Below are 13,724 nucleotides of genomic sequence, written 5' to 3' on the forward strand. Positions count from 1 at the left end.
TATAGTGAACTATATAACAAAGAAAGGAGTTTTGAGGTCCATTTCTTGTCTGCTCTTTCTCCAGGACTCATTTCTCAATGAGCATCTGTGAAGGTTCTAGTGTGATGTGGGACATTTGTATATCAAATGATTATGGCCTGATCTGGGGTCCCTGTGTAATCTGGTCCCTTTCTCTGTCAAGAGGTGTGAAAATACTTTGTCCACATAATTCGCTTGCTGTTTCTAGGGACTGAAATAGATCAGTTTAAGGAGAAGAGCTCTGAATCAAGTGCTGGGTCCATTGAAAGTCCTGACAATTTTAAGGACTAAAGAGGCACTGATATGGACGCTTCTCCATTTTGTGGGAGTTTAGGACTGATAGGGGTCTGTCAGGCTGTGCGGGATGGAGAGGAGAGAAGGTCTAGGGAACAGCTATTGTTTCCCAACTTTGTTAATACTACTGAATTGGATAGTCATAAAACCTCTGCCCACTTCACATTTTAAAGAGGAGGAAAGTAAGACCCAGAAACGTTAGGTGACTTACTTAAGGCCACACAGCAAAGGAATGGCACAGCCTGTGTTTTTGCTATGCTGGTTGCTCCTTTTCCCATGCTTCCTATTGTGGGTATTCTCTCTGTGCCCGTCCACCCTCTCCCTTCTCCATCCTGCTCCACCTCACCTCTATCCTTGGGGACTGACCGGCATTGATCACATGTTGGCTGCCCTGCCCTCTCTTTCTGGTTGGGTTCAGCCAATGGGAGGCCCCCACAGGAATTCAGAGGCAGGTTGGGGAGGGGGGTGGGGCATGTGTTCCTTTGAATTCCCTCCCATGAGGCTCACTTGGGCTGATGGCGTCCCTCAACTAATGGCCACTGCTCCTCTCAAGGTGGCGTTCTTCTTCTGGTTTTCTGTAACTGTCCCCTCATCCCTTTGAGCCTAGAGTGGTGACAATACCACTGCTGTTCGCCCCAGTTCCCACATCATCCCTACACCCTGCACACCTCAGTAAATAGTTCCTTTGTAAATAAACTTACCTAAATTATCCTCATTTGGGTGCGCCATCTGTTTCCTGTGGGGACCCTAACTGTTATACCTTCCCATTAAAGAAACTGTGATGTTAATAATGTATTATAGAATATAGCATGAGACACATAAAAGATGAATTTGGTGCGTTTCAAGTACTGAGAAGTGTAAATCACGGAATTGTCATTTTTCCCAATTGGACATTGTGAAAGAAGACGGAGGCACAGGGAAAATGATGAGAGAGCTATAATGTGTATGATCCAATTAAGTTTCTTTGGCTGTCCTCCATTTGTGCTTCCAGCACTACTGAAATTGATTATTTCCTTTCAGCTTCCTACCTGTATCTTCATCTCCAAATTGAGTTGCTTTGCCTAAAGCTTTAAAATCTGTTTTCATATGAATTAATCAACGTTTTAAAATTAGATTTCTATCTTGTGATTTTACTGGGGATATGCTTGGAGAAATAACTTAGTTATATATTTAATGCAACCCATATGTTTCAAGGCAATTCCCTTCTGAGATCACACAACCACGGAATATGAATTTTCACAATCAATTTCTTCATCAATAAGGTAAGGCGATAAAAAGGCATTAGATGAGTGAGAGTCTTTCTGGGATTAGTTATTTCACGAAGCATGGTCTAATCACCTTGTTTAAGATAACCTGTGACCACCAGCAAAATGCAAGAGGAACTTGAAAGCAAAGTAATATATTTGTATTTCAAACTTTGTGACTTGACCTTACCTTTGGCATGATGGCTTCTGGAATCCTTGGAAATGTGTTTGTTCACCTGTAGAAGGCAACGTGGCACCGTTATCTCTTCCATTGTGACTATGATACCATCTAACGCATTGCCAAAAGTGTGTGGTTAGACTCCCGAGGGTCAAGGCATAACTTCCTGGATTCATGATTCTTAGCGATCACCATATGTATAGAGTACTGCATGTAACTAACTGTAAATATGTGTACCGCGGTGCCAGTGACCAGTGTAGTGGCCTCAGGTGGTATCTGGCATAAAAATACTTGGGTTTGGGATCCAATCCTGCCTCTTCTTGCTGTGAAGCTGTGGGAAGGCATTAACCATATTATAAGCTTTAGATTTTTAATCCTTTTAATAGGGAAAATAGTCAATTCAGATCCTTGAGTTATTATGAAGACTGATGTATATGATCAAGAATATGAAAGGGATCAAGCAAGCAGATGAGAGTGTGGCTTTGTGTGGATGTCAGATTTCATTTTCATCGTGTGCTAGGTATGAGGATGTGGCAGGTCACTTGACCTTCTGAGCCTCAGTTTCCTCATCTGTGACATTAAGGCAAAGAAATCACTGACACCTGATGAGGATGGGGACGATTACATGAGACACACCATGCAGTGTGCCCAGAACAGAAAATGGCACCAATGAAGTTTAATAATCATTAGCTTTTAAAAAATATTTAAATAGTTGTTAGCTTTCATTATTAACATTATTAAAGGCTTTGGTGAACCATTAAGGGCTCTATAATTGCTAGATGTGAGGGTAGAGAAGGAGAAAATGAAGGTATCATAATTATGCCTAGTGTTTTGAAAGCCTTTAAGTCTAGGTCAATATTGGGGTCTATGATGGTTAATTTTATGTGGCAACTTGACAGGTGCCCAGATAATTGGTTGAACATTATTTCTGGGTATGTCTTGAAGGTGTTTCCAGATGACATTAGCATTTGAGTCAGTAGACTAAGGCAGATCACCCTCCCCAGTGTGGGTGTGCTTCAGTTAATCAGTTGAGGCCTGAGCAGAATAAACAGGCAGAGGAAAGGAGAATTTTGCCTCTGTACCTGAGTGTTGAGCTGGGATATTGGTCTTCTGCCCTACACTGAGATTTACATCATTGGTTCTCTTGGTTCTTGGGCCTTGAACTCAGACTAGAACTTATGCCACTGGCTTTTCTGGAGCTCCAGCTTTCATAAGGCAGATAATGGGACTGAGCCTCCACAGTCACTACTTTATGTCAAGTCTCTATCTATCTATCTATCTATCTATCTATCTATCTATCTATCTATCTATCTCTATCATCTATCTATTATGTCCTATGTTTGTAGAGGAACCTGACTAATATGGGATCTTAGTGTTACTTTTTATTGGAATCAGGTTGAGGTAGCCAAGGTGGATGGGGTTGGGGAAGGATCATTGAATTCCCTGTTACTTCTTATCTTTTGATATTCAATGTCAACATTTTCTCTGTGCAACGCTGAACCACAGTATATGCCTGGAAAGTGTGTGGTTCTCCTGCTGATCGATGTAGTAAGGGTTGAGTGTCATTTGGATTTTGCTATTGCTGTGGCTCATTCACTGTGTCATCTGTCAGCTTCTTGTTCCTTCAGGGTTACCCCGTGGAGGCTGGGGTGCTGAATGGGTTTTTCAATGTCCTGTTGCACCCTCATCTTTCAATCTCACCTGTGTACCTGCATTACAGATGGGATCTCTCAATGCTTTTACCTACCTGCCTTGCTAGCCAGGTCATGGGAATAGGAGAGGCTCTCTGTTGTCTCTGTCTTGGGTGGCCCTGCGCGCTTATGGTCTTAGGGATGGGGTTTCCTCAGTTTTCCTGCACTTTACCCCTTTGATGCCAAATTAATTTTGTGTCTTTGGACAGTTGGATTCACTTCGTGGGAGAGGGTTTCTTTGCCTTCCATCTACCCCACCAGTGGGTGCCCTCTGATGGAATTAGCATAAGATTCCAGGGCCAGGAATATTTTTTGCCCCTCCCTAGGGGCTACTCCCATTTTATATCAGATAAATATGTATTAGTGCCTACTATAAACCTGCATCAATGCTAGATTATGAGGGAAAAAGAGGAATAAGAGCTTGGATTCTGAAGGACTCATCCATGCACACAAGTCTGAGTTCACAATATATTATAGCATATTATATCACAGGGTCAATTATGTGATATAGATCACAGATTTCCCAACCTCAACACCATTGAGAGTTGGGGCTGCATAATTCCTTGCTGTGGGTAATTCCTGTGTGTTGTAGAATGCTTACAAGATCCCTGTTCTCTATCATTAGACATCAGTAGCATTCCCTCTGTTTGGACAACCCACCTGTCCCTGGACACTGCCAGATGTCCCCTAGGGAGCAAAATGGTCCCTGATGAGAACCACCGATTACCATGCAATGTGTCAAATACTGCTTTGCATTGCTCCCTCCAGAAGGCTTCTCAAAAGCCTCTAGCTGGGCTAAGTGTTGTTGATTCTTTGAACCATGCTCACCTCTGTTTTGGCATTTGACATTACGTTGGAAATGTTGAACTGCCAGTTTGGGCCACTGCTCCCCCATTAGACGGTGAGCTTGGCTCATTCTCGATCCCCATTGTTGAACACAGTGCTTGATACATAGCAAGTGCTCAATAAATGGAAAGATGAGCAGCAGCTTAGTGATAGTTTAAGATAGTTAAAGCAACTTAAGATAGTTGTAGCTAGGAACTGGCCTCTGTCAGGATTATTAAAGATCTCTTTCACAGATAGTTTCATCTCAACATAACCATGTAGAACAAGTAAGAATTAATTCCTGAGAATGAGCCTATAATAAAAAATGAAATCTGCTTCTCATAAAAACGTGATTATTCAAGCATTGATTATAGAAGTAAAACTCCCTCCTTATCTGAATTGAGGCCAAGTCCTTACTAAATTTATAAGACAACCTCCCCACCCTGACCAAAGTGTGCCAATCTTCTCACTCCTTTTTCTCACATGATTTTACTTGACTCCATATATGGAGATTATAGTTCAACTTGCAAAGTGATGTCGCTAAAGGAAGAAATCTGTACTGTAGCAGAAAGCTACAAAGATATTATGAAGGAAATACACACTAATAAGAATGGAGCCTTAAATTTTGGCATAGTTGGTTTAAAAACTCTCATGAGAATCATCTTAAAATTTTTTTTTCTTCTCATTAGGGCATACTTACATGTCAAGGGGAATGAATCAGTGATTATTTGGGGGAAAAGGAAGCTCAACTTTTTATGTGAACATTCTCTAATCTTTCATAACCAGACCAGAATCTGTGCCTTCAGCAATTGATCCAGTTGGTCTAAAATTCTTACTGTTTCCTGAATATGTTTTGTGCCAGAAGCATCCTCCTCCCTGTCAAACAGTCCCTTTGGGGCTGCCACAGTAGCAGATCTTGTTGACAGTCATAAATATTCACCTGAGAACTTTGAAGACCAGGCTGTAAAAGGGGTTCCATGTGAACAGAAGTCCAGCCTGGGTCTCTTTGTTTATGAAACTGCTACTCATATTTCAAGACTCACTTCAAAGTGTTGAGAATTCATTTGTGTGTTCATTTTCCTCCACGTAACCAATATCTCTTGGATCCTCTTACATAAAGGTGCTGTGCTAGGTGCTGGGGCTAAAATGTTCTCTGTACCTCATGGAGCTGGTATCTAGTGACTGACTGCTTCATGCTAGGCACTGTGCTCTGTATGGATTATTGTAATAGTGATGAGATTTTATGGCTAAGATAATAAAGGCTCAGAGAGGGTAAGTAACTGGCTCAAAGAGCTCATAAAAGTTGGAGCTGTTAAAATGGGGCTTAGAATGCTTATCTTGCAAGGGTATTTTAAGGATTAAGTGTCATTCATTTGCTTATTCATTCATTCCCATCTCTGCTCAGGAATACCTTCCTTGACTATCCTTACCCTGTTTTAATTTTTTTTCTCTTTTCAAAGCACTATTACTGAACATAGTGCCTATTATTTGTTTGTTTGTTTATTAATAGTCTCCTCCCACCAGTATGTAAGTTTCATGAATGCAGGCCTTGGTTATTTACCAATGCATATGGGAAGTTATCACTGTCTGGTCCATGGCAGACACACAACACATATTTCTTGAATGAATTTGTTGAATGAATGATTAAAGTTCAGCTTGGTGCCTGTGTAAAGCAGAAATGTTCAATATTTCATCCCTCATCTTGTTCTCCCAAACTCTACTGGATGTGCTCTGGGTAAATGGCACAGCGTGGTAATATTTGTAGTGTCCTTTACTTATCAATATTAACAGAAGCCCTCAAGTTAAATAGATAGACAATGTGAGCAAATAATGCACAAGGAAGAATGTGCTATAAATATTTAAAAGCATGTTCGCACTCACTAATAAATGTGGCACAAATGAAAAAGAAAGAACAGTAAAGTCCATTTAAAATATGATTAATAAAGTAATAGGTAGTTTTGGTGGGAGTCCTATGAGGTGCACACTCTCATATAGGGCTTCTGGGAAGGTACATTGAAACAGTTTTTCAGGAAAGAAATTTCATTATATGTACCAAAGCCTTTAAAATGTTTTCACTCAATGGTTAAGTAATTAAAAATCCCATACTGGAGTATGATATATCTGTAAAGATTATGCTATTAATGCTTGTTTATCACATGGGAAATTATTTTATAACCAGAACTCAATAGGAAAAGGAAAAAAGACAGGTATATTCTACACAGGGACTCTCTTGCATGAAATATATCTGCCCAGAGAATACAGACATGAAATGTAGCACAGCGTCATGACTGATTGCCCTGCAACTCCAGGGGTGATTCATTTGCATTTTATGCATTTCTGCATTAAGGAAATGAAGCATTAGCAAAAGCATTATTAAAAGTGAAATTCTATATATGTGTGTAAAGCATTTGCATTTACAGGATTTTTTTTTCATAGATTTCTTGTTTGGGGTCTCCAAACAGCCTTTTGAAGCAAAGCACAGTAGGGATTTTTATTCCTGTTTAATAGATGAGGTTATAAAGGGGCTCAGAGAGGCTGTTTGACTTACTTCTTACCACTCAGTTGGCTGGCAACATCGAGCCTACAATCTGGGCAAAATGATATGTTATTATCAACAAGATCTGATTTCAAATTTTGCTTCTGGAAAAGGGGATGAGCCTCAGGGGCTGTGCCTGTGAAAATGCCTCACCCTGACACTTCACAGAAAATCTTCACAAGTGCACGTTCTCCTCTCTGCTCATTCCCAGGACCATGATCCCAACAGGTATCCCAGCCAGTTCCCTTGCCCCTCACTGAATTCGCCTTGCTCATCACCTAGCAAGATGCCTTGGGAATGAACGATGGAATGCTCCTGGCTGCTAGGAATTGTCCTGCCCACACTGGGTTCACACAGTCAACGTTTTACTCACTTCTTCCATCCCCATCCGTGTGTGCCAGTGTTGGCTCTTCGTAGGGATGGAGGTCTTGGCATCCAAGGAAAAGGGAGTGTCCATCACACTCTTGAAATAGCGTGTGTCTGTGACAAGAGAAAAATTCAAAGTCATACCCTATGTAGACTCAGCACATTGCAATTTACAAAATACATCCACATCTACAAACCTGTTGAATCGTTATGACGTAGGCACAAGGCAAGTAATTCTTCTTCCACTGGGCAGATGAGGAGACTGAAGCCCAAGGAGGAGGATGTGGTCCAGAGTCCAGAGTCTGAACTGGAACACCCATCACTCTCTCAGGCCTTGGGAACTCCTGCTCACCCTTTGAGCTCTGTGCTGTGTCATGAGCTTTGCAAACATTTCTGGATCCCACCCACAACACCCACCCCTGATTTCTCTTCTATATTATGCACCTAACACAGTCTATTATATAGACTGCCTCTAGACCGTGACCTTCCTGACAATGTGGATCATGCTTTATCTTTGTGTCGCTTGATCCAGCCTAACATGGTACCTGCACCCTGCAGACACTCACTCAATAACTGCTTGTTGAGTGAATGGACAAAGAAGTTGCATCACTATGAAGTTCCAGAGGAACTTCTGTAGACTCATCTCCATGAGGCCCTCAGAAATCACAAGTGCTTCCTTTTTTTCCTTACAGCTGTGTGCTACATCTACTATTCAGAGAGCTTGCTGACGCTACTCGGTGTGCCCCAGTTAGAAAGACACAAGGGTGGATGGGAAATTACGTCTTCCTTACTCCTAAAAAGCTTGTGTCTCGTGCCATGTCCTGGTGCTGTGTATATGCTGGCTACCTGCAAAATGAGCCAACCAAGTTAAAAATTCTTCCCTTTCATGCTGCTCCTCATTATGCAAACTCTGTGTTAACATTTCCCGTGTGCCCACAGCCCTGCCTGTCCACCTTCTGCCCTGCTCATCAGTTGTTCCCAGGACTCAAAAAGAGCATCATGACAATAACAACCAATAGTTACAGAGCTTTGACTCTATGCCACGTTCCTCTGGTGAGAACTCGAAAGAACTCTTGGAGTGTAAGTTCTGTTACCATGAATGCTATTTTCAGATAGAGAAAATGATTTTTATTGGCTTGCTCAAGGTCACACAGCTAGGAAGCCACGGAGTCAGGATTTTCACAGAGTTGTTTCATTCAGAATCGACTTTCATTACTGTGCCACATTGCGTCATGAACGTGCATTCTCAGACTTTAGGCCCCAGATGTTACCTGCATATTCAGATTCCTTTATAGGCCTGGCTGGTAAAATTTTTATTGTCTGCCATGCTTCTACCGTATGAAGCTCAGGGTCTTCATATTCGCCATCTCTGTGGTCTGTTGCTCCATTCAGGACTGCTGCAGCAAAGTTCCTTTCCTAAGCAGGCGGGAACATTTGAGTGAGTCAAGGGAAGGTACAGCTGCAACAAAGGTTACAGGCTACAGTGCTAGCTAGGGGAGTGGTACAGGTTCTATTAGCTAAGGGCGAAACATTTAAAAGGCTGGGGTCTGCGGCAGTAAATTCTTGTGGTGGGCAGAATCCTAAAGATGTACTCAAATATTCCCATCCTTGGTTATCCAATCAAATAATCTGGGTGCTGCTGTGAAGGGACACTGAGGATGTAATTAAGATAACTAATCAGCTGTCTTTAAAATAGGGAGATTATCCTGGAGCACCTGAGTGGCCCAATTAATCACATGAGCCCTTCCAAGAAGAAAAGGGATCTATTTGCAGACGATATGATCTTGTATGTAGGGAATTCCAAGGAACCCACTAAAAAATTATTAGAGCTAATAAGCAATTCAGTAAGGCATCAGGATACATGATCAATACCCAAGTTTCACTTGTATTTCTATATACCAGTAATGAGCTCCAAGTCTGAACAGTGGGAAGGGCAGGACTGGGTACTGCTCGGCAAGAGATGTAATTGTCATCACAGAAATTCTGGAATTTGCACCTGTGTATTGGGATCTGAATTCAGCATGGTGCTGTGTTTCAGCCTGGACACTAATCTCAGTGATCTTTCATTTCATACAGTAACATCCCTCGTTCTTCTTATAGTTTCTACTAAGACTCCAAATGGCCATGACTATGAACAACAGGTCCAGTTACAAGAGATTTGCATGTACACTCCCCAGTTTGGCCCTCAAAAGTAAGACTGTATATCTTACTTTTACAAATATAGAAACTGGGAATGGTGGCTTCTGAAAGCCACACGGGTCCTCGGTGTCCCCCATGGGCAGAACCAGGTTTTCGACCACATCCACACGGGAATCCAGCACCAGGTATTCGAATTGTTCTGAGCCTAAGATGATGGGCGAAGAATCTGGGGCATTTCTTGTGTCGCCACACCCATGATTCTTTGAACCGGTTAGCGCCATGGCGAGGAATGGGAGCCTGGGCTCAGATCCAAGTTTGTAAGTTCCTTTGTTCCCCTACAGAAAGCCTTTCTTCCCAGCCAATCCCAGCCACACTATGTGAATTGGGCAGCACACTAACTCGTTCTCCGGATTCCCAATTATTTTGTAGTCAAAGATTAAAGAGTTAAAGCTACTGTTTTATTGCTTAACTATATCTGGTGTTCTTCTTTTCTTTTCCTTTCCTTTCCTTTCTTTCTTTCTCTTCTCTTCTCTTCTCTTCTCTTCTCTTCTCTTCTCTTCTCTTCTCTTCTCTTCTCTCCTCTCCCTTCCCTTCCTTTCCCTTCCATTCCTTTCCTTTCCTTTCCTTTCCTTTCCTTTCCTTTCCTTTCCTTTCCTTTCCTTTCCTTTCCTTTCCTTTTCTTCTTTCTTTCTTTCTCTCTTTCTTTCTTTCTTTCTTTCTTTCTCACATAGTAGATTCTTAATATAGGTTTATTAACTACCAGGTACATAAAATAACAGATTTTACCTAGATTTAAGGTGTAATTATTTCTTTGAGATGATTTAAAATTTTTCATTTATACTATAATTTCTCCATTCGCAGAGGTATCTTTTTCAGACACCACTTCAAATTTATGTTTGAGTAGATGATATATACACACCCGCTAATACAATTACCCATAGTTATAGAGTGACTTTGGCAACCAGAAGTTAAATGAGACAAAGCATGTAAAATTTTGAACAAAAAGCTGGATGGTCAAAACTGACTCAGTAAATAGTAGCTATAGGGGGCAGCAGGGTGACTCAGTCGGTTAAGTGTCTGACTTTGGCTCAAGTCATGATCTCATGGTTCATGGGTTCAAGACCTACATTCGTCTCTGTGCTGACAGTTCAGAGCCTGGAGCCTGCTTCGGATTCTGTGTCTCCTTATCTCTCTCTGCCCCTCCCCCTCTTGCACTCTGTTTCTCTTTGAAAAAGAAATAAACATTAAATAATTAAAAAATAGTAGTTATAACTACTATTACTGGGACTGCCATATAATAATGGCAATTGAAGAAATTCAGAGATAAGGCAAAGCCACCAGTTCTCCTCTTAAAATGCCTCTAACATTTGTTAAGGACTTTATATGTGCTAGGCACTTTATGTACTTTGTTTCATTGTATAAGCCCAACAATCCAGAAAGTGGTTTTATTATAGTGGACGGAGGCGTAATTAGAAGCTTGCCTTTTATTTATTTACATTTATTCTTTTAAAGATTTTTAAAAACTATTTTTGAGAGACAGAGAGAGAGAGAGAGAGAGAGAGAGAGAGCAAACAGGGAAGGGGCAGAGAGAGAGGGAGACACAGAATCTGAAGCAGGCTCCAAGCTCCGAGCTGTCAGCACAGAACCTGACAAGGGGCTTGAACTCAAGAACCATGAGATCATGACCTGAGCCGGTCAGGTGCTCAACTGACTGAGCCACCCAGGGGACCCCCTAGAGGCTTGCATTTTTATTGCAGTTCTCATTATTCCAGTTCTCTGGTTGCTTACCAGCCCCAAGGCTCCAAGTGTATGACTTCTGGCATCATTGCTCTATCAAAGCAGTTTGGTAAAGGTAAAGACAGTGTCCATGATGGGCCTGATTTCCAGGCAAGCAGTAGTGTCGTGAGAACTCACCAGACCCCTGTCTGGAAGGCTTTTTAGGCTCTACTTTGGTTCTAAGAAACTGCTTATTTGATGCCAGGGTGCAGAATGCAATTTAATAAGTCTGTGTTCTCCCTGGGGATGGTGTAAAGAAGGAGATGGGCTCACTGAACTGCAAGCTTGGCGTTCAGTGTGCTGTCCTCGATTCCCACGGGAGAGCTCCTAAAAGGAAAGTGAGGCTTGAGTCCTGCAAGAACTGAAGACTTGCGCAAGTTATGAAGTCATAAAATTCAGGGAGCTCAGGTGCAGAGACCAGGGACCAGCACAGTGACCTGGGAGCAGGAACAGGATGGAAGTTGAGAGCTTGGTGACCCAAAGGAAAGAGGTTAAGTCACTGAACTTAGTTCAAGTGGGACCATTTGCATGGTTGTGTTGATGCTGTGCCCCTAGCAACCAGACATTACAGCTATGACACCCCTCCTCCTTGGTCTGGTGTCAGGAGGCAAGCAGGACTCAGACTGGGAATTCTTGGATGGGAATTCTGTCTTGGGACAGCATGGACCCAGGATGGAGCCATCCACTCCTAGATTGAAACTGTGGGTTCCCTTTATGACCATGGGGAGGTTACTTAACCTCCCTGACTCACATGCTCAATCTGTAAACTGGAGATTTACAAGTAGGCTAAACCTTCTTTATTTGGTTGTAGTCAGAAATTAACTGAGTAAAAAGTGCATAAAGGTTCTACTTTGACACCTGCCCGTGGCAGGAGCTCAGGACATGATAGATCCCTTCCCTGTAGATGATATACTGAGTTTCAGTAGAGCTGAGTGCCCAGGGCAAAGCAAAGCTGCCGGAAGGGGAACCCCAGGGCATTTCACAGTTGACCTGGCAAAGCGGGGGAAGGTGGCTGAGCTGTTCTCCCCGAGAAGTGCATACAGAAATGAGTTCAGAACTGGAGCGACTCCTTTAGGGATGTGGCCAATGGATGTTTGCTGCAATGGCACCATTTACATGTTATTGTGGCAACCACCAAGAGTCCTCAGAGCGCAATCTATTTACGAATTTGGACCTGCTGGGAGAATCTGAGACAGGGCCCATCTTTAGTCCAGCTGCCTGGCTAGACTTTGTGGGGGCAGGACACAGAGGGACACCAGACAGACAGCAGTCATCCACACCAGACCCTGAGAATCTTGCCCCCAGGACCAAATCTATTTTTTGGTTTATCTCTTTCCAGAATGAGAAAGAGACAGAACTTTATTTTATTTTATTTTAAAATGTTTATTTATTTATTTTGAGAGAGAGAGCCTGTGTGCAAGCTGGGAAGGGTTTGCAAAGAGAGAGGGAGAGAGAGAATCCCAAGCAGGCTCCAAAGAGCCTGACTCAGGGCTTGATCCCCCCGGCCATGGGATCATGACCTGAGTCTAAATCGAGACTCAGATGCTTAACTGACTGAGCCATCCAGGTGCCCCAGAATTTTATTTTAAATATAATGAGTTACATTTGTTTATCCATTAATCTGTTTGCTATCTATCTACTACCAATGACAGGGGATCTTTATTAAAAACTCCTGTTTTCCATCCATAAACCTCCTACTTTATAAAATATTTTGTGATTGATTGATTGATATATAGTGTGCATGTGTGTGTGTGTGCGTGTGTGTGTGTGTGTGTGTCCTGGGGTGAGGATACATAGCTTCATAGCTTCAATTTGATTCTTAAAGAACTATTTCAAACAGTAAAGAACCAAAGATTTTACAGGCAGATTCTCTCTTTCTTTCTTTCATTTATCTCTACCTATTCCATATCCTATCTACAGATATATCTATCTATAGATATGTTAGTTAGAACTATTTAAATTATATACAATTTGGGGCACCTGGGTGGCTCAGTCAGTTGAGCATCCCACTTTGGCTCAGGTCATGATCTCACAGTTTGTGGGTTCGAACCCCGAATCAGGCTCTGTGCTGACAGCTCAGAGCCTGGAGCCTGCTTCAGATTCTGTGTCTCCCTCTCTCTCTGCCCCTCCCCTGCTCATGCTCTGTCTTTCTCTGTCTCTAAAAATAAATAAACATTAAAAAATTAAAAAATATATATACAATTTAACAATAAAATTACTTGTAACATAGAAGCGGAGTTCATGTTATAATTTCAAATTTTCTTCCATCATTAAACTTCTTTGTAAATATGGCCTCAGAATATGAATGTCATACTATAGTCAATTTTTTTCTATTGAATATTTAGAATGATTCCAGGGTTTTCATTTAAATTTTTTTAATGTTTATTTATTTCTGAGAGAGAGAGAGAGAGAGAGACAGCATGAACAGGAGAGGGGCAGAGAGAGAAGCAGGCTCCAGGCTCTAAGCTGTCAGCACAGAGCCTGATGAGGGGCTTGAACCCATGAACCGTGAGTTCATGACCTGAGCTGAAGTCGGACGCTCAACTGACTGAGCTACTCAGAAGCCCCTCCAGTGTTTCCATATGAATATATGAATATAAAATATAAATGAGTATGTTTAAATATTAATCCACATTTTAGATTTAGTTTAAATTCCC

General features: G+C 41.9%; 1 protein-coding gene across 1 annotated transcript in view; it reads right to left on the reverse strand.

The window, feature by feature from the left end:
- CLNK (cytokine dependent hematopoietic cell linker) overlaps window positions 1-13,724 on the reverse strand; it is a 172,825-nt gene that overhangs the window by 62,199 nt on the left and 96,902 nt on the right. The window contains 3 exon segments of the mRNA XM_039248980.1: window positions 1,747-1,792; window positions 7,160-7,266; window positions 8,424-8,568. Coding sequence (XP_039104911.1) covers window positions 1,747-1,792; window positions 7,160-7,266; window positions 8,424-8,568 — 298 coding nt within the window.

Source organism: Hyaena hyaena, unplaced genomic scaffold, assembly GCF_003009895.1.
Source record: "Hyaena hyaena isolate Hyena2069 unplaced genomic scaffold, ASM300989v1 scaffold_328, whole genome shotgun sequence".
In the NCBI taxonomy this organism is placed as follows: Eukaryota; Metazoa; Chordata; class Mammalia; order Carnivora; family Hyaenidae; genus Hyaena; species Hyaena hyaena.